At 24.6% G+C, this 21339-nt stretch overlaps 1 protein-coding gene across 1 annotated transcript in view; it reads right to left on the reverse strand.

Annotated features, from left to right (window-relative positions):
• Positions 1-701: 701 nt before the first annotated feature.
• LOC145842567 (histone demethylase UTY-like) overlaps positions 702-21339 on the reverse strand; it is a 47510-nt gene continuing 26872 nt past the window's right edge. The window contains exons 14-25 of the mRNA XM_082950029.1: positions 20667-20819; positions 19801-20192; positions 18812-18944; positions 17046-17222; positions 15183-15317; positions 13520-13723; positions 12274-12488; positions 11468-11612; positions 7482-7666; positions 5532-5658; positions 2067-2225; positions 702-1329 (exon numbers count right to left, since the gene is read on the reverse strand). Of these exons, the coding sequence (XP_082806155.1) occupies positions 1306-1329; positions 2067-2225; positions 5532-5658; positions 7482-7666; positions 11468-11612; positions 12274-12488; positions 13520-13723; positions 15183-15317; positions 17046-17222; positions 18812-18944; positions 19801-20192; positions 20667-20819 (2049 nt within the window). The 3' untranslated portion in view covers positions 702-1305. The remainder of the gene's footprint in view (positions 1330-2066; positions 2226-5531; positions 5659-7481; positions 7667-11467; positions 11613-12273; positions 12489-13519; positions 13724-15182; positions 15318-17045; positions 17223-18811; positions 18945-19800; positions 20193-20666; positions 20820-21339) is intronic.

Below are 21339 nucleotides of genomic sequence, written 5' to 3' on the forward strand. Positions count from 1 at the left end.
TTTAGTTTAATTGTGGAAGTAGTAAATTTTATAAATATGTGCAAAGTTATGTTGAGACAGTTAACAGAAATAAGTAATTTAAAGTAAACTTTATACGTAACACTCAAATTCAGTTTATTTTCGTTTTAAGTTTATTGATAAAAAACTCATCAAGACTTCAACAAAAATAAATCACGAAAACTAACACATAATTACATGAAACTTGGTTACAAAAATAAAACATAATAAATAAACAGGTTTTCAGCATACTAGTAGTCAAAACACAATAAATAAAACATTAATTATTGAATAAAATTAATATTAACTAGTATAAAAAGCGATAATATACTAAAGAATTTAAAATTTTACACACAACACTTAAACAGGAGGTATAAAATTAAAAATCTATTTATAAATGGGTAATTATATAACTGCTATTAAACTCTTGAAAAATTATGCTTTTATTGCTTTTTTTAATTAAAGTAGAATTTAACTCTTATATATTATCGTAAGATTCGAAAAAATATAAAATTTTATGACTATAAAGTGTCAAACTATACAAAAAAAAGAACGTTGAAGTAGAATGAATTCAAATTTATATAACTATTACTGTAGTAATCGATTGTTAACAGATTAACTGCTATTAGAAAAAAAAAATTCATTTAAAGTTGTTCTTAATTAGTCTAAGTGTTTTTTTTTATTTTGAATAAAAATATTTTACTAGTTATTAGAGACTGTTAAAAAGCTGTAAACTATGTAAGTAAGCTAAAATGTAGAAAAGGTTTGATACAATTATAAAAATTAGAGTAACTCGATAAAAAACTGTTAAACAATTTTTTAATTCTTCAAAAAAAAATGTTACTATTTCTTAAATAACAATTAAATAGTTTAGGCCTTTATTGAAAACAGCTTAATAATGAGCATTACGACTACTTTGAAAGAAACTTAAGGTAGATAACTAGATGTTGCAAAAATTAGAATATCAGAATAAAAACTTTTTGGGTAGATTTAATTTTGCAATCATGCCAATCCATAAGTATTTTTTTTAAGTATCTGCAAATAGTAACAACAAAACTTTGGCATGCTCGACCCAGTTTGAATATTCCTGGTCTACATTAGGCAGCATTGTGTAGTTAGTTAAGAAATAATTCAGATTTTTTAAGTTTATATTTTGTGAATTATTCCAGAAAAGTGCTTAGTACTAATGCTAGTTTAAATTATACCTTATATTTAATATCTTTAATAATTCTGTCACAACTTCTTGAGGAACAAGTTAAAGTTTTCAGATCGACAACTCACTTTAATACAACATCAAAAAATCTTTTATCACGTTTTCAACTTTCGTAGTTTCTATAAACAATATTTGAATTATTATTTTGTCTTACCACAATAGTTTGCTAGTTTAAAATATACAAACACTGATTATCATTTTAGTTGAGTGTAATATAAAATGACTTTTAACTTTTTTTTTAATTACAATTTTGAAAGATTTAGTAACGAAATTAAAAACTTACATAAATCGTTTTTAATTAACTAGCGCATCATATGAGAGTAAAGCTTTTAACAAAATAAAAATATGATCACAGTAGAAAAATACACGGTAAAAAAATTTCATTGTTACTAAAAAAAAGTTTACTTATTTTTTTAAATAATAATGTGTTAATAGTTATTTTTAAAAAGTGTAATAATTGAGACTAATCTAAAATATAATGAATAAGTTTTTAAATAATATAAATCTAATTGTATTTTGCTGTATAAGAAAGAGGTAGCTATTATTTAAGTTTGACTAGAGTAACAAGGTAGACTAACCTACTTAACTAATCTTTAACTTATCTTAATAATATTAAAAAATATTGTAACAAATAATTAAGTACAAAATCATGCACAACTTGAACTACTTTCAAACATTGGTCGATATCATATGCCTTAGTTTAACGATTAAGTATATTTTGAAGATCTTAGTAATGTTTCATAAAAAAGAAAGCACAATTAAAAAGTAGTTTAAAGCTCTAGTGAGTTTTAGGTGACTATAAAATTAAGAAAATATAATTTATTAAACGAATCATACAATGAAAAAGTTTACTAACAAGGGTGAAGTTGTCGTAGATGTTAAAAAGATCTTCTATTTTGTGCTGATTTAATACGATAAACTGATCTATATGTTTCGAACACTGCCAACAATAAACAACAAACTTATTTTCTTCACTTTCACTTTTTTTAACAAACAACAAGTTGAATACTTCCACCTGTTGGTAATATATTTTATCATCATTTTTGTAACAATCTTACCTAATGATTCATGTTCTTAGGTTAATAATAACATTAATAGTAATAACAGTAGTAATGACAATAAAAATAGTAATGACAAAAATAATAATAAAAATAATAATAGTGATAATAATTATAATAACAATATTGTTAACAACAATAATAATAACAAAAAAGAAATTAAACCTGGTTTTAAAACCAAAAACAATGAAAGTAAATATAGCAAGAGTCATAGGTAGAATAAAATAAGTTGCCCGATACGGGGTAACTGCTTAATTAAAAATGTCGTGTATAAGGTGCGTGTTAAATGTAATTTTAGTGATGATAATAATAAAAATAACAATGATAATAATAATATTGATAAAATTTAGGTCACAGGAGGTCATTTTAAAGATAGGTACACTGGGCATAAGTATACTTTTTGGCATGTAAATAAAAAGAACAGCACAAGATTGTCAGATTTTGTTTGGCAATATTTCTTGGCGCTTTCTGTTATTATTATTATAATATTTCTATTTATAAACACACACAAAATAACTTCATATATATCATTTAAATGTATATCCAAGTTAATACATTATTTTTATTAACTTTTTTTTATACATGATTCATTCGCTAACATGGGTTTTGCCTCTTACTCAACTATATATTTTTCATGTTGCTTTATGTATTAAGTTCCAAGTTTTATCGGAATCCAGTACTCAAATCACAGATAAACCGTGCTATTTTACTTACTACGCCCTATAGATCAGTGAGTGGTTTTTTTACTGCAGGTATGTTGGTTTATTCTTAGCACATAACGAACTTATTTTACAATTTTACATTTATATTAAACATAAATACGTAATTTATCATATATACAAAACATCTGTATAAGATCTATTTAAAATTAGCACCCGACTGTTTTTTTCTAAAGTGATAACTATTACCTCACTTAATATGTAATGTATATGCAGTTTAGTTGTGGTGTACTTATGTACTGAGCTGTAACTTAATTATTGTTCAGGGCTTTGAATGCTAAGTAACAATTTTAGATTTGTGCTTAGGTGTAAAAGGTTTAAATTTTAAAATTTTATTTTGTCATTTTAAGTTTCATCTAACTTAACTTATGTTATAATTCAGATTTGACAATTATAAACATTGTTTAAATATATATTACCCCAAGTTTCTATAGCTTTAAATACCTAAAACTATTAATTAATTCATTAATTCAGTAATAATTTTTGTTGTTTTACATCTTTTTATTTCCAATAGATTACTTATTATGTATGTAAAATAATTTTTTTTTTGCAAATTAAAGCACCTTACTGCTTTTTTTCCAAACATTAAGAATAAACTATCTATTTTGCAATGCAATGTAAATGACTTTTATTTAAATAATTATGTATTAGAACGTAATATTGTGACGTAACTATTTTAAAAAAAATTGAATTTTTAACGACGGTTTAGTCTTATAAATCAGTATTTCTACAACTTTCATGTGAGTAATTTATATTCTGATTTGTTATTATTTTGTATTTTATTTCATCATAATTTAGATTTAATTAATAGAAACAGCATAGTTTTATAACAGTCTGATTTAACATTATATATTGCATCTATTATTAACTATTAATCTAAAATAACCTATATAACTTATTTTTGTTTTTAATAAACACATGTATGCACCTACTTTAGCTTCTATTCTTTCTTTACAGTACTTATTTTTTTCAGAGCTCAGTTGAAGTGTGTTAAATTGTTAGCACACAGAAACATGTGTTAGTGTAATAAAAGAAGGACACTGTATAATTTTTTATTAGTATATATTTCAGTGATTTTTTTTCGCTAGGATCTTTATTAGCAAAGGATTAACTTTAAATTTTGAATAGTTAAATAAAATTTAGCTACTTATTTATACATCTATTATTTAAATTTTCATTAGTTAAGCAAGAAAAGATTGAATTTTGAAAATACGGTATTTTTAATTAAAACATATTTTATCAATTAATAATAACCAATCATACAATATCCTTCTTTTATTACACTGACATATGTTTCTGTGTGTTAAACGAGTCAACACACTTCAACTGAGCTTTGTAAAAAAATACTGTAAGGAAAGAATAAACTCAAATTGGAAAACATTGCAAATATATTGGAAAGAATAAATAAAGTAGGTATATACATGTGTCCATTAAAAATTAAAATAATTGCTATAAGTTATTATAGGTTAATAATATATAAAATACTTACTGTTAAATTCAACTGTTATAAAACTATATAACATTTTTAATTATTAAGTTTAAATTAAAGAAAATACAAAATAAGATAACAAATCATAATATAAACTACTTAATGAAAATGGAGGAAGAACTACAATTCTAAATATTTACTGGTTAATAATCAATGAAAAAATGTATCTAATAATTACGTCACAATATATATGAACATTAGGACTAGCTAGATAATTTATACTACTAAGTTAGATAATTTATTCCTTATGTTTAGAAAAAAGTAGACGCTTTAATTCAACTAAGTAATATGTAACCTATTGTGAATAAAAAGTAAAACAACAAACATTAATTATTGAATAAATAAATCAAACAATAGTTAAGGCAATAAAAGCCACTGAAACTTGGCATAAAGTTTATTTTATTTATTGAATGTTTATAATGGTTATAGCTACATATTAACAAAATTAAAGTTAGATACGATTAGAAAGCAGATTGAACTTAGAATCAAAAATTAAAACATTTCAAAACAAAGCACGAAAATCAAACTTGTTATTAAGCTTTCAAAGTTCTGACCAATGATTAAGTTACAGCGCCATATATAAAACCACCATGACTCAAACTACTTGTATATTATGCAACAAACAAAATAATTAATTTACTCTTGTTTTAGAAAGAAGCAGTCGGGTATCTAAATTACAGATCTTATACAGATGTTTTAAATATTTGATAATTAAACTATGTTATAAGTTACGGGTTTATGCTTTATATTAAACATAAAAAGTAAAAGAAAACTAATAAAAACTATGTGAAGGTGTTAAATTTTAATGTTACCTTTCGATCAACAATTTAACACTTTTAAAACGTAATCTTAAAATTACATAGAACCTTAGCAAGTGTTTGAATTTTAACTTTTTTTTTATACATATCACTTAATTTTATCTTAACATAATAACTTTGAAAGATCTGAAGATAATCAAACATATCAATATCTTTAAGACTAGTTTTTAAGTATTTTTACTTTGAAAACAAATCCCTGAGTTTACTTAAAAATTGCTTGAAATGAAGAAAACCAACTTGACAATGATGACAATAGTGCGAATTTTCACTTCCATTCCTACCTTGGTATACAGGCTCCTTGTTATCCAATTTTAAATTATCTGTGACTTGCTGCCAATCCCAAAGTGTGCGCATCATACAGGTCCTAAATATATATATTTTTTAGGAGAGTATTTGAACAATATGGAAGTAAAAAAGAACAGATAATTGAATTAAATTGAAAAGTTATTAAAATTAACTTCCATATACTTATATCAATTTGATATAGTTTAACTACAAACCTTACCAGCTTGTGTTATTGTTTAGAATTATTTACTTTATAGATCACAATAAAAGTCTTTTTGATAAGGAGAATAATCTTCTTTTTTTTAAATTTATTAACAAGTTATGTGTTGTTGTTAACTATCATACTTAACTATCTCTACTCTAAAGCTTTACTTATTTAAAAACTAACTAAGTAGCTAAGTCAATTAAAGAAATAATCGATACCAAAAAAGTGCTTACCAAGTATTTTTATTTTTTGGGAACTTTAAGTTGCACCTAAGTATTACTAAAAATGTATCATTCAGTGTTGCTTAAGGTTTTTAAAAAACTTTGTCCAGTTTTTTAAAAACAATTTTTATGATCAATTACGAGTACAAAATTAAATCTAAGGTAAAATACTGTCTTAAATAGTATAAACATTGAAAAGAAACTGTAAAGCAGGTTTTCCAAACTTTTTTCACAAGACTTAGAATCAATTAAAAAAGCTATAGCCCCCTCCAACAAGATTCCTCAAAAAACTACCCTTAAGCCAAAACTATTTTTTGTTCTTCATCATCAACTTCAGAACATCTAGTGTAAGTTTTAAATTATAGCTTTGTGACATCAGCTGATAAGTCAAAATGAGCGTTAACTACAGTACCTTGCCGCTTGAATACGTACTTTGCAAAATTTCGTATTAATGAAATCCGGATATTTATTCACTTACATTAAACCTAATACGAACATATTAAAAGCCTCTAAAGTTTACGGTTAATTATTGCATATAAATCCAACAAATCAAAAACATTCACCATAAAAAATATTGATGAAATTATTAAGAAATTATATGTGATAGCATTATTTATCTAGATTCTAAGCTTATAATGTTGCTGATGGTAAAAACAACTATCGAAAGATACAACAAGCTTCTAAAAACTTTTAAAATATTTGAAAAGAACTTGAATGAACAACCAAACTATCTGCTAGATCCAAACGGCAAGCTACACTAACAAACATGTTAGAATATAGTTCTAAATAACTTTCAATTGCATCGTTCATTATTTTCATTAAACTTTATTATAGCTTTTTTACATCTATGTTTATATCATTGGGAATTTAAATGTCAATTGCACTGTTCATTATTTTCATTTATTAAAAATTATATATGTCTTTTTTAAATAATCTCAATCTCTGTATTTCAATCATCATGAGCGAATTTCAATTGCACTCGTTTTTACGTAGAATAAATGAACTGTAATATATTATATATAGTGTTTAATACATATTTTGTGAGTTCATAACTTTTTATCTGAACCCTTTAGTTTTTTTTTTATTTAATAGAACTTTTTTTTCCATTTTTTTGCATCACTAGTTTTAGGTAATTCTTTATTTAATTAAAAGATAAGTATAAAAATAACATTTTAACGCAGTGTTTTTGTTGGTTAAAAACGTGCGTACTGAACTGGCTGTGCGCACTCTAGCGACAGACTACAGTATAATCTTACATTAAAACTGATAAAGTCAAAATAGACTTGAGTTGTGATGATGTAGTTGCGTTGACTTTCTCGACTGACCTGACCCAAAAACGAACGGTTCAGTGCGTAAGTACTCAGTTTAGTGCTAATTGTGAAGGCGGGAAAATAACTCGATTTTGGTGAATATAATACTAAAGAAGACATTACTAATAATTAAAATATTTAAAAAAATAATTAAGTTTAAACTAACTTCATAATTTTAAATAGATATGGGTCAGTTATGCGAAGATGCTTTGCCATGTTCCACGTCAATCTGATCAGTGGAACTATTGACTTATAACCCCTCAATTTATTCCATTCGTATCTCTCAATTGCCATTTGATATTGGTAAGCTGAAACTAGACCCACATTCCAGGCTATGTTGTTGCACCAGCCCTACAATTTGTTGTAAAAACTTATTTATTATAAAGAGGTTAATACCGTAAAACAAGTTTCTACTTAATGTTATGCTAAGACATTAAACATGATTTTGATAAATCAAAAATTTTCATAAGTTTAAAATGACCCTGCTATGATAATAATGTGACTAGTTTTGAAAAGAAAAAAACTTTAGCAGAAGGTAATATCATTTTAATTATCCAGGCGAATTGTTGTATCAAAAAACAGAACAATTTTTGAACTTAAAATAATAAAAAAAATTTAAAACTGAGTTATGTCCTGGACAAGACGTTTAAAGAAATCTGTGGTGTGCGACTCGATAACCGAAAGCTTCTTCGTACATTAGGTCCAAGGACTAAATATATTGAGCTTTTTTTGTCGACCAATTAACTATAACTATAATAATAGCTAGTATTTAATTATATATTTTTTAGCCGCAGTAGAAGTTCAGTAAAGTGTTTAAGTATTTAACGATTTTATTCCATCATACACAATAATAAATAATTTATAGTATTAGGAAGTATCTTGTGTAAAGAAAAAAGATAACAAAGCGTTTTAGTTTCAGCCCTTCTGTTAATAATTTTTTGTGATTTATAGATGAATTTGTAAAAAACAGCTACAGTAGTAGTTTAAGATAACGGTTCATAGATTGAAACTTTATACTCCTCTTCTTACAATCTTTAAATATTTTACTATCAACAATTACAATTTTTCCTAAACTTAAAGCTTTTAGAAATAAAACTACTGTTATTGATAAAATAGCAAACAATGTGATAAAATTTTGTTAAAAACTATTTATTAAGCAAAATTTCGACAATAAAACTAATACTAAACAAAAGAAAAATGCACAAAAAATTACTTGCAATGACTGCAGATTCATTCATACAAAAGTTTAAATATTAAGTTAGCATTTATATATAAGATGTGCACTAGAGAAAAAAAACGATGCACATTTTATCATTTAACTCTTTATAGGGTTATCAAAACTGCTAAGTTATTCAATGCGTGTGACTTAGTTCTTTTAAAATTTCCTTTAAAATAGCTCTTTTACTTTTATAAAATACTTGCAAATAATTTTATTTTGTTTTTGTGGAAAGTTATGTTTTTTTAAAGGTCTTTTTACAATCTGAAATTTAATTATTTATGATTAAATAGAAAAATATTTGTGTAAAATTACTGTAGTAATCTGTTTAATTTTTATAAAATTTGTAAATACTGCAACAATAGTTACTTATTGATATATTTTACTGACATGTCAAGTTCCCTAATAAACACCTCTCGGCTAGACCGTATTGGCAAGACTAATCAAAAAAGGACAAAGCTAGATAGTAGTAGAATGGTTGATGATATAAATGATTCTTTATGGTAGATCTTTTCGTGACTAATTTGTTGTTGGCATTGCGTCATATTCACATATCTAATCCTGAGTTGGTACGGTTTTTTAATTTTCAAACTAACCTGCGCGAGTAGCTACCCTAGTACATTAACAATTCCCACTCGCGCTCAATTTCCATCTGCACGATTTCCACCCGAATTTAAATTACATAAATCGTAAAAAATTAAATAAATCTAAAACTATATCTTAATTTCTATTACACAAAAACTTTAATTTATTTAGTATATAAAATATAAAAACCAAAAGAAACTTAACCTGAAAGTAAGCTTTGAAAATTTCATTTGCTAGTTAAAATTTAATATTATGTATAATGTTTAAGAAATTGAAAAAAATCATAAAATCTTTGGTTGTTTAATTTTTTAAACTTTTTATAGAAATCAATTTTAAGATAAGTTTAACTTAGTTTAAAATTGAAAATACGAAATAAAATACATAGACGAGCAAAAACACGCACGAACCAGGACTTTTGACAATGATGTTAAAATGTATTCTTTAAGGTTTAATTATTCAAATATCAAGAGTCTTTTTAAGATTTTTCTAGTATAAAACTTTTTTGGTAAAGTGAAACTTTACTTGTTTTACTTATTTTTTGCTAAGTTTACAGTATAGTTTTTTTATTAATTTTTATTTTAAAAATGTTTAATTTATTATTAAGGCTTAAAAACTTTCTAAAACTTTTATCTTAATGCACATTACAACTTTTTAGACTTATCTAAAAACTATTAGTACATGTTATCTTTTTTTTTAATTAAAGTTTATTTTAAAATGTAGTTTTAAGTAACGTTTTAAGTATAGTTTAATGTTTTCAAAATAAACGTTAATCAAAAAAAAAAAAACTAACATGTACTAATAATTTTTAAATAAGTCTAAAAAATTGTAATGTGCATAAAGATAAAAGCTTTAGAAAGTTTCTAAGTTTTAATAATAAATTAAACATTTTTTGAATAAGAATTAATAAAAAAACTATACAGTAAACTTTATAACTTGTTAACAGTTCATAACTGTTTGTCCTGAATCGTGTGTAAGTGTAGTTTTAAGCAACAAATTAAGTAAATTACAATTTTATTACATATATTTTACCAGGACTCGTGTGTAAATACTGTCATACATTTTATTATAACAACTTTATGTCTTATAAGCCCAATCTACTGTAATACGTAAAGTTATTTGTTTTAAAAATTGTGTATGTACTGATTCTTGTTCTAGTGTACCTTTTTTTTTGTTTTACAATAAAGTCAATGGACTATTAAAAAAATATTTTAAATTATAGGCTTAAACTATTTATACTTTTAGAACTATTTTAGCAAGTATTAATCTTAAAAATTCAAATTCATACTAAGTTTAAAACTGGGTAGGTTAAATTCCAAGTGAATATTAAAAAAAAATTGTATTGCTTTTATTGTCAGCAGTTAACTTGTCTTGAAAAGTTATACTTTTGTCAGACTCTTTTTTGAAAATATGTTGCTTAAAGAGCGTATATTTAAGTGTGGATATTCTAACCTGGTAGTATAAAAACAATGAACATCAAAGTAAAAGTATAAAAGTTGCTTTAAAAAAACAAACTTAAATTAAATAACCTGTTCCCTGAATCGTCCGTATTTTTATAATAATAAATTTCAATGTATATTTTTACTCTACCTTAAATAGTTTTCAATAAGCTTTTATTTATATTTAGTTTCATTTTCAATCTTTGTCATTTTATTTTAATTTATATTCAAGTTTACTTTTAAGTTTATAAGTAATTTATTTATAAACAGGTAAAGTTTAATTTTAATACAATTTTAGTTTAATTTTCCTGTTCCCTGTTCCTGTTTAATAACCTGTTCCCTGAATCGTCCGTATTTTTATAATAATAAATTTCAATGTATACTTTTACTTTACCTTAAATAGTTTTCAATAAGCTTTTATTTATATTTAGTTTTATTTTCAATTTATGGATTTTTATTTTAATTTATATTCAAGTTTAGTTTTAAATTTATAAGTAATTTATTTATAAACAGGTAAAGTTTAATTTCAATACAATTTTAGTTTAACTTTAATTAATTTTATTATGTATTTAAATAAATTTCGTCAACTTAGTTTTATCATTTTTTTAAAGTCAGCCGTGCAAAAAAAAAACTCGACTAGAGCAAGATATGCTAATATTAAAAATTTATGTCGTGCAAACCGAACGCTTTGTGCAAAAGTGCAGTCATATAAAAGTGACACTTATGCACAACTGACACTATGCAAAAATGACTCTCCATGCAAAAGTCATGCTGTGTAAAACGACGTGCAAAATTTATTGGGTGGGGATTGATGGGTTAGGATTTGATTCGGGTGAGAATTATGCGCGGATTGGAACTGAGTGGTTACCAGCTACCCTATTAGTACAATGTTTGTTAAGTAAAAATAAAACTAACAATTGCTTGTACCCAATGTACAGTACCGGCATTGAGCCAAACCAAATCACCAGGTTTTTGTATAAATCTGTAAACTGGTATATTTTCGTTGTACAAATCTTCTAAAACTGGCCACCAAGATCCAGATAAATAATCTATTCCATGTCTAAAATTTTATAAGTTTTCTTTTTGTATAAACACAAGCTTGGCTAACCCAACATAAACATTAAGAAATAACAAAATGTTATATTTGTGAAAAAATAATTTAAGCAACAATATTGCAAAAAACAACGCTATGTTTTATATAAAAAACCTTATATTATAAAAATGTGTTTTATTACATTAATTATAATTTAAACTATAGATTATTTGGATCTAAAATTGACAGTAAAACATTTTAGGTTTTTAATAGTTTTAAAAGTTTCATATTATTTATATGAATAACTTGTCGGAGAAAACAGTTTACTTTTGTATTTTTAACAATACTTGAATGAATAGTTAGAATTATTATAATAATCCATTAATTTTTTTGGAAACATTATTTAATACACCTTAGACACATAATAACAATGCGAAATATTTTTAGTAATGTATAAAAATGTTCTTTTTTTCCTGAGTTTTAAAAAATAGTATGTAACTTATTTCAAAGTTGATGTCCTTTAAGTGATGTTGAAGAACAAAAATAAAACGGTAATTGTAATACTCATGCCAAAATTAAACTTTAAATATAATATTCTTATAAATAGTTACCAAGCAGTAGCAAAACTACTTATACTAGAAACATATAAGATGATTTATTCTACAAAAATTCAATTATTTTAACTTACTTTTCACAAAGCTTGTCAATCTGACCCCAATATTTTTCTGGAACAGCGAACCACTCGCAATCTCCTGGTCCGATGTTAATGTTGATTGCTGAAAAATTATTGTTTTCTTGGTGACCAGGTGTCCTGCTGCCAGGTACTTTCATATATAGTTGAACTGTATTCATACCCAAAATACTGTGACCAACATGAGACAGCATATTACCCGCTGAAACCAGCTGTAAAAATTTTCTACTTGTAATTTTCTATTAAGTAGCATGATTAAAAATTTACCAAGCATCTTAAACTTTTTGTTGCTAATAAGAAAAATGTCAATTTAGAACAGGGTTTCCTAAAGTGAGCCAAATGGCCCCTTATGGGCTATGAGAATTAAAGGAGCCACAGAGGGGTCATGAGGTCATAATTTGAAACTTACACTAGATATTCTGAAGTTGATGATGAAGAGCAAAAAAAAAAGAACTTAAGTGTTTTTAATGGTATTTTTTTGAGTAACCTTGTTGGAGGGGGCCATAGCTTTTTTATTTTATTTATAGGGGGCCGTTTAAAAAAGAAAATTAGGAAAACCTAATTTATAACTACAAATTAAATTTATATACCTGATAATATTTTGTTATTTTATAATACAAACTAATCTATTTCAATTTTAATAAAAAAATATAACAACTTTGCAGTCCTTATTTATTACCACTGACACCTAAACTCTTCTTAATTAAATATTGATATTTTGTTACTAAATTACCAACTAATTGAATAAGTGGCTTTTCTAAAACTATTACAAAACTTCGAGTATAAAATATAATTGAAACGCAACATAACTTTTATAGCTTATTTTAATAATATTATAGTTTATAACAAATAGGTTACTCTCTTTATTTTCAAATAACTTTAGCAATGCATGTTCTTAAAATTTTTCAAATTATAGGTTGATTATAAAAACAAATGTTTTTTAGATAGATAATAGACACTTTTAATTTTTAAAAGCTTTATTAAGTTATATGGAAATATTATGTCTAAAACTAAAAGCAAATAAACAGTAGCATTTGCTTTTCATACAAAGTTGAGAAAAGTTTTATCTTAAATTTTAGCAATAAATTGCAATTGTATAATACTTTAATTCAAATTGTATTTTTATAACACTTCAAAACAGTAAACATTCATTTGTATTTTAATATAACAAAAATATTGTATTAAGTCAGAAAAACCAACAAAAATTAATCTAAAAAAGTATGCTTCAAGTTAATAAACATACTCTAAAAAGCCATGGTAACTTAGAAAGCTCTTGTAATTGGGGCTTCCAAAACTTCTCATTACTCAAATCAATGTTTGTTCCAAATCTAATTGTCTTAAAATTCTTTTTTCTTATACTTTGTCCGCTAATAGGTGTATGCGAGTTGTTTTTACGTTTAGTAGCACTATACTGATTAGCTGCTTGTGGTTTTCGAGTCTCGTCTTCCTGGTTATTACAATATAAGTTTAGCGTGTACAAGATAAAGTAATACAACAGGTGTTAATAGAAAAGCAAATAAATTCTATTTAGAAGTATTGTTTATGAATATTTTAAAATTTAAGATACAAAACAATACTTCTAGAGAAAACTGTTTTAAAAATTACACTGATAGTTTCTGCAAATAAAATACTTCTTGAAAACACTACACATCAATTGTCTAGATAAAAAAGTTTAAAAAAATCTCAAGTTACTTTTATTTGTTAAAGTTGTAAAAGAACACTTAAAAATACTAAACTTAAAGTATAGCACAAAGACAAACCTACTGCAATTCATTTATTTGCTTAGTTTAAGGTAAACAAAGTTTAATGTGTGCATAACTCAAAAAAACACTAAATTATTATATACAGCATAAAAATTTAAAGCTTTTTGTTTTTAAAAAATATGAGTTTGTAAAAAAGTTAATGAAACTGAGAAAAATATATTTCAGTTTATACATCTGGTTAATTTTATGAGCCTTGATAAAATTATCTGATTTTAAATAGAAACCAATACTTAATAAAAACTTCATACAGTTTAACAACCAAATTAAAATAAACTTTAGTAATTTATATTTAATTGAATAAATTACAACATCATCTGTTAACTTAAAACTTAACTTTAAATAAGGACTTTACAAATGTCAACAGTATAATTTAACAACATTTTTTAAAATATACAACACTATAATTGTCTTGAGACCTAACATTTAGGGGTGATCAACATACTGCCCGCGACATATTTTTAGTTTAAAAACAACTAATGAGAAACCAATTGATTTTACGTTTTTAACAGTAAATAATGTTAAACGTGCTCTTAAATTAGTAATTATAAGTACATACTATTGCCCAATGATCATTCAAAACAGTTTTGATTCTAAAGGACTTTTAAATCTTTTATAGTATTTGTTTTATTAACTATGTCGGTAGCGAATGTCTTTTTGTAGTATATCAGGTCAGCTAAATAAAAATTTGTACACCCCTATACTGATTAACTTTACCAGTAAAAAGCTAACAGTTTTTTTTTGGTAAAATGATAAGTAAAAATTAAATTTTTATACTGATCTTTTTAAAGTTGCTAAAAAATAGTACATATTACCACACTACACAAAAGCTAAATGTAAACACACCAAAAAGTGCTAACGTTTTAAAGTAGGAGTTAAGATAGATAGTAGCTTCAAAGATTATTAAAAATTTAAACTCTAAGACACTATTAAAGAATTTTATTTTTTAGTATTATACTTTTAATTAAAAAGAACTTAAACATTAATCTTAAAAGAATTGACATTATAGAAAAAGGCTTAAATTAAAACATTAAGATAAATCTTGAGACGTTAAATTAAAGAAGAACTTAAATAGTTTTTTTAACTTAAAGTAGCTTTCATTATGATAAAAAGCTTAAGTATAACTTATTTATTTTAAATTCTAACATTAAGAGCATCTCTGAAATCTTTTGATTGGTACTCTGCATATTTTATTATTGAAGTAAAACTTCGAGAGCTTTCACACTTCCATACTTTGTTTTCTCCAGCTATATCCCAGTTTTCGTCTGACGGTTGTTGCAGCTTAAAATTAAATTAACTTATTAAAATAAATCTAGTTCTATCCAAAAATTTAGTTCATGGAGAGGTTTTAAACATGCTTCTATTTTTAATTAAATAGTACAGAAATCATATTATATCAGTAGCATGATATAAAGTTACAAGTAATTAAGAAGCTTTTAAGTGTAAGAAAAGATCAGGGGTTAGCAGCAATTTATATGTAGCGGGCCAAGTTTCTTCAAAAAATTTTATCGCGAGCCGCACTGTATAACAAAAAGTCTTCGCCGGGTCGCAGTTATTCAGAAAAAAAGAAAATCAGCATAAATCAACCGTCATTAACCATAAGTGTTATAAAACATGCAATAATTTTCAGTAGTAATTACTAATTAAATTAAAAGCCTAATTGTAAAACTTTACCAGAATTTTGAAAGTAAAAAGTTTCCGCGGGCAGCAGTTTTAGACGTTTGATGTATGTCGTTTCGAAGTCTAACATAAAAATCTTAATTCAGGGTTACCAAAGGTGTTTTGAAAAAAATTCCAGGTTGAAAAAATTAGTTTTTTATTCTATATTTAGTGAAAGTTTTAGGTAAAAAGCTGTCTTAAAATATTATAAAAATATTGAAAAGATGCTATAATGCTAATTTGAGTTCTAAATAATTAACACTTAAGATAAAACAAAAAAATTTACACGATAGATTTTTTTATACCTAATCAAAATTTCATAATTTTATGTGAAACACATATTTAAAATTACAGTTTTTTTTGGGGAATTTTGATCAAAATTCTAGGTTTTCCAGTTTTTTTGCTTAGAATTTCATTTCTAGGTTTTTCAAGGATTATTGGCAACCCTGTTAATTGCTGAGTTCAGAATATTTATCATAAAATCAAGATATGAACTACTTTATCTATTTTCTTGCGGTTTTAATTCAAATTGAAGTACTTTAGAATTGTAAATTACTTACTATAATATAACTTTTTGAAATAAAGCAATGACACTCCCAAAAATTTGATGTTCTAAGCTTGAAAAAGCCTAGGATAATTAAGAATTTCGATAAAGTTAACGATGAAAAATTACTTAACATATTTTTTTTACGTTAGATACATCTTAAAAATAACTGAAACATATACAATCTATATAAAAGGTAAAGTTAAATTTACATATAAAAATTGACCATGCGATGTTATGGTATACTTTAAAGCTAAGTCAAAGTCTCTACTTGAGATAAATATAAGATTTTTTTTTGAAAATTAAGAATTATAAAGGAAGGCTATTAACAATTTAATGTCTGTAAACAAGTAAACAACTTAATTGTGTTTTTAAAATCTTACAATATAAATTGCAAATAGTTTTAGTTAGCTATGCTTAAATATGTACAAGAGAAAACGTTTATTGACTAATTTTCTATTATTTAAACTAGGTTTGGAAAGTTTTACTAGAGCTTTGAAGTGTTTAAAAGCTATTTATTCTTGATATTACTAAAATAATTTTGCAGAGTAAATTTGTCAAAATTGTATAACACTTTTATTTTTTACTTTTGACTACTAAAATATTGAATTATCAAAATAAATACTGAAATAAACAGTACATAAGTATGTTTGAGTCTTAATATTTTGATTTTATTAAATTATTTTTAACGTTTACAACCTATACAGTACTGCTATCTTTATAGAAGTACTATAGTTTTTTTATTTTTTGAAAAAATATATTACGATAAAAAACTTATCAGTTAAACAACAAAAAATTGTTCTAACTTGAGTTCTAACTTCCACTCTACAGTCTGGGTTATTTTCTGCCAAGGTCCTAGTACTGAAAAGTCCAAGGTCTAGTTTAAGCGTGGCAGTTAGTCCTCTAACCAAAGTAACAGGGTTTTGTGGATTTACACAAAAATCAGCAAGACCCCTGCACATTGCTTCTTTTTTGTTTTCTAACTGTAGATTTGTGTAAATTTAATTTGTCTAACAAACATTTCAACAATTAATTATCAAAATTATATTATTTATATTTTGTTGTAAAGCTATAATTTAAAAATCGTAAAAATACATAGTTTAAAAACTTTTTTAATAAAAAAAGTATATTTAACTTTTATTAATTGCTATTTTGCTATTTTAATGGATTTATACTTTCATAAGTTGTAGTGCATCTAAAAGAGTATGAAAAGGATGTGCGTTTGAAATTTTAACACAAAAAATAGTAAAAACACTTTTATTTAAAAATATTAGTTGTTAGATGACATCATTTATTATAAAATATTAATTTACGAATTACTACATATAGCCTAATAAAAAAAGTAATCTAGATAGAATATATGGATGTTTAAATTATAAATAGAAATATTTTTAATCACAAACCTTAAAAACAATTTTAACTGATTTAGTTGTTTTCTTTATCTTTTTTTTTAATACTATCTATTGGTCCGTATTTATTTAGCTGTTCTATTTTGTCCTTAAGTTTTTAACAACGAACGAATAAATTTAACTATAGATTTTCACTTCCTAATTACCAGTTTAACTAAATAAATAGACTAAAGATACTTCAGTTAGTTAACTGCCATTAAAAATTAATTAAACTTCATTTTAAGAAATAATTACAAATTATATATTTTTTAATACTTGTCTAGTAAACATACTAAAACAAAATTTTTTATTATATTTACATTCAGAAAAAAATGAGATTAAAATGTATTACAATTGCTGTATACGTTTTACAATTAACTATCATAATATATGTATTAAATAATACACTGTTTAGAAATAAAAAAAGCATTAAAATAGTAAGTATTGTTTAACTTTGACGTTTTAACTTTAAAACAAATACTTTAATATTTTTGTTGTGACGTAACTTATTGTAAAAAACATTAAAAAAAATCTATTTTATTTCTCGAACTTTGACAGCAAATTTAACCTTTAGGTTTATGTTTCTGGTAACTACCTTTTCTAAAAGATAAGTTTGTATACTAAACAATTTTACATAAGTAAGAACTTGATTTATTATTATCAATGTTTATTATTAAAGCAGGTTACATATTACACAAAATATAAATTGGCAAAATCATTTTTCATGTCATTCAAGTACTTCATGGGTTTTATGAAACAAGTAATAAAGTACATACCTAAAAAGGCACATACTTTTAGAAAATGGATAAATTAGCGTAAGATAAAAACTAATCGAAAAGAAGTTAGATAGTTCGTTCATTAACAAATTCGAATCCAAAAAAAAATTATGCAAAATTAAAAAACTTAAAACAGATTGTATGAGTAGAGTTTTTAGTTGTTTAATATTTAATTTTTTAGGGGAACACAAATGATACCAAGTATTAATTTTTATATTTACAGTAAGTATCATTCAAAGTGTTTTTGCAACAAAAGTTATTTTGTGTTAAATGAAACTTCAACTTAAAGACATTTCTTTCTCCTTTGTATGAGCTGTGTGTTTCTATATACTGCTTATATCATATACATAGTACACAAGTTTCTTAAGAATATGTAATAACTTTTAAAACTCAAAAAAAGAAACTAACGTAAATAGTGGGAGTGGGTGGGCACAATTCACTGTGTTTAGTAACCAGCCTGGGTTTAGGGGGATGTTTTGGGGGCGGACATTTGTCTAAATACAAGTTTACTGGTGCTGGTTTTTCTCCTGAAGTCAAGTTTCTGTAAAAAAAACTTTGAAGTGTTTTTGTTTAACAATTTTCTTGTTTTATTAAGTGTAGTTATATAAATGTAACAAAATTTTACAATTAACCGTTATTCACGTCTAAAAAAGTTATAATGTATCTTTAATTCATACCAACATAAATCTTTCCAACTACTTAACTTTTAATTTAAGAAATTTCGCAGCTACATCTATATTAAAGACATACTTTTATTTATATTTAATTTAAGTAAAGTATTGTTTAGCAGCAGGTTTAGAATATTGAACTGATTTTAAACTTTAGTTCCTAATGCAGCTTTTTGAAGTTTTATGAACTAAGCTGTCTTTAACTATTTTTGAATTTCGCAACTTATTATATTTTATATTTTAAAAAGGATTGAGAAATAAAAATTTTTTTAGGGTACAAAATTTAAACAAAATAATTAATTTTACCAATTTTTTATCTAAACAGTATTTATTTCAAATTTTTCATTTAAACTCATTATGACGTATCTATTAACAAGCTTTCATAAGTGTTAATATTGTATTCTAAAGCTTAGTTATACACATTAGTAGTTGAAAGTGTGTATCAAAAAATTTCTACTTCAATAAAAATGCAATGTATTTGTCGATATTTTTAGAAACATAAAATTATTTTATGATTCTCAACCGAGTAATTTTAAATGTTTTACACGATTATTTTTGTACTAAAACCATTTAAATATAAATATAATAACTCTTTTTAGAATATAATTTGTGAGGTTAAAAAAGCTATTTACATTAAAACTTCACAAATTACACATAAAATAAAACAAAGTATTACTACAGAGATAACTTCATATAACATTTGCTAATAAAGAAAAGTTTTATCCGTACCTACAAGTTGTGATGACCTGCATTGCTGTAAGTTCCTCAGAGATTCCTAGAGGTGATAATAGTGGAGGTAATATCCGCTCTTCAATTCGCGATAACTCCATTGCCTCTCTTACAATCGGATCGTCATTAGCTACATCTTCTATCACACTAGATACATCACTGGAAGGCGTGTCAAGTAGTTTTGGACTTTTACCAAGTTTTTCACTAATTACTGGTTTTCCTGTTGAAATTTCCTTAACTGGTGGAACTTCTTTGACATTAATAGAATTTTTAGCACAACTATCTTTAGTTGAATCTTTGATATCAGGAGGCTTCATTATTTTTTGAAATTTGTTACAAGGTGACAAACTTAACTTTTCTTCTTTTATTTGATTGAAGTGTGCTTGCATGCTCTGTTTAAAGTTGTAAATATAAAAAAGTAAAGGAAAATACAAAGTTTATGTGAAAGCTAACAAAATGGATATATCTCATTTTTTACATTCTTTGAATGTTGAAAAAAATGTTGTTGAAAAATCACAAATAAAACAATTATAGTTTTAATAACTACAACTAATGTTGTTGAAAACTTTCTTATAGCTTAATTATTAAAAAAATATTGGACATATGCAAAAACTTATAAAATAAAAAATATTGATAATGTCAAATAATTGTGGCTAAAAATTTTTACTGAAATAAAAACGAATTGAGGTAATCTAAAACCAAAACACTTTGAAGTTAAAGTAAACAATACTGCATTTTTGCTATTTGTTAAGTTTTGTAACATGCAGGATTGGCACATATAGAATACTTCAAAAACTAGTTATCATTAAAATTGAAAATCTTAATTAAGAATGTTTTAGCATGCAGTTTTATTCAATGTGACGAACTTTTTGGTGTTGCTGCATGATAGTGAAGCTATGCTCTAAATTTCCTAACTCATTCTTCTGTTGAACTGTTAACACGTTTTGATTCTGTCTTAAATTATTAAGCACCTGCAACTGATTAGCGTCTAAATACCACTTTGGTGGAGTATAGAGGTCCTGTTTGGTTTTTTAATTCAAACTAGCAAATATCTTCTATATTTTTAATGAATTTATTAAAAATAAATGTTGTTTTAATTTAATGAAAACAAATTTATTTTAAATATAGCTTAGAGAGTAAGTACTTAACTAAATTTTTTCATAAAAAATGACTTATTTCAAAGAATATAGTTCAACAACATGATTTTTTTTAAGAACTAACTGATATTACTAGATTTTTTAGTTTTCACCTCCTTATAACTTTAAAGGCTTATCATTTCAAGTGGATTTTAAAAATCAGTATAATAAGTATATTCTATTTGAATTATTCTATTCTATTAGATTCTATTAGAATAAGACCTAGTTACAACATCTGAGGATCTCCTACATATGCAAGTATAGGAGTGAAATATTGTTTTGTTAGTAATAAACTGTTAAAATAATAAGTCTAAATCAAAATAAGTCTTAAAAAAAAATTCTAACCTACTAAAACTTTAAACGTGCTAAACGATAACTAAAAAATATTTTCACATTTAAAAAC

This window comes from Thalia democratica, chromosome 8 (genome assembly GCF_965202585.1).
Source record: "Thalia democratica chromosome 8, ktThaDemo2.hap1.1, whole genome shotgun sequence".
Lineage (NCBI taxonomy): Eukaryota > Metazoa > Chordata > Thaliacea > Salpida > Salpidae > Thalia > Thalia democratica.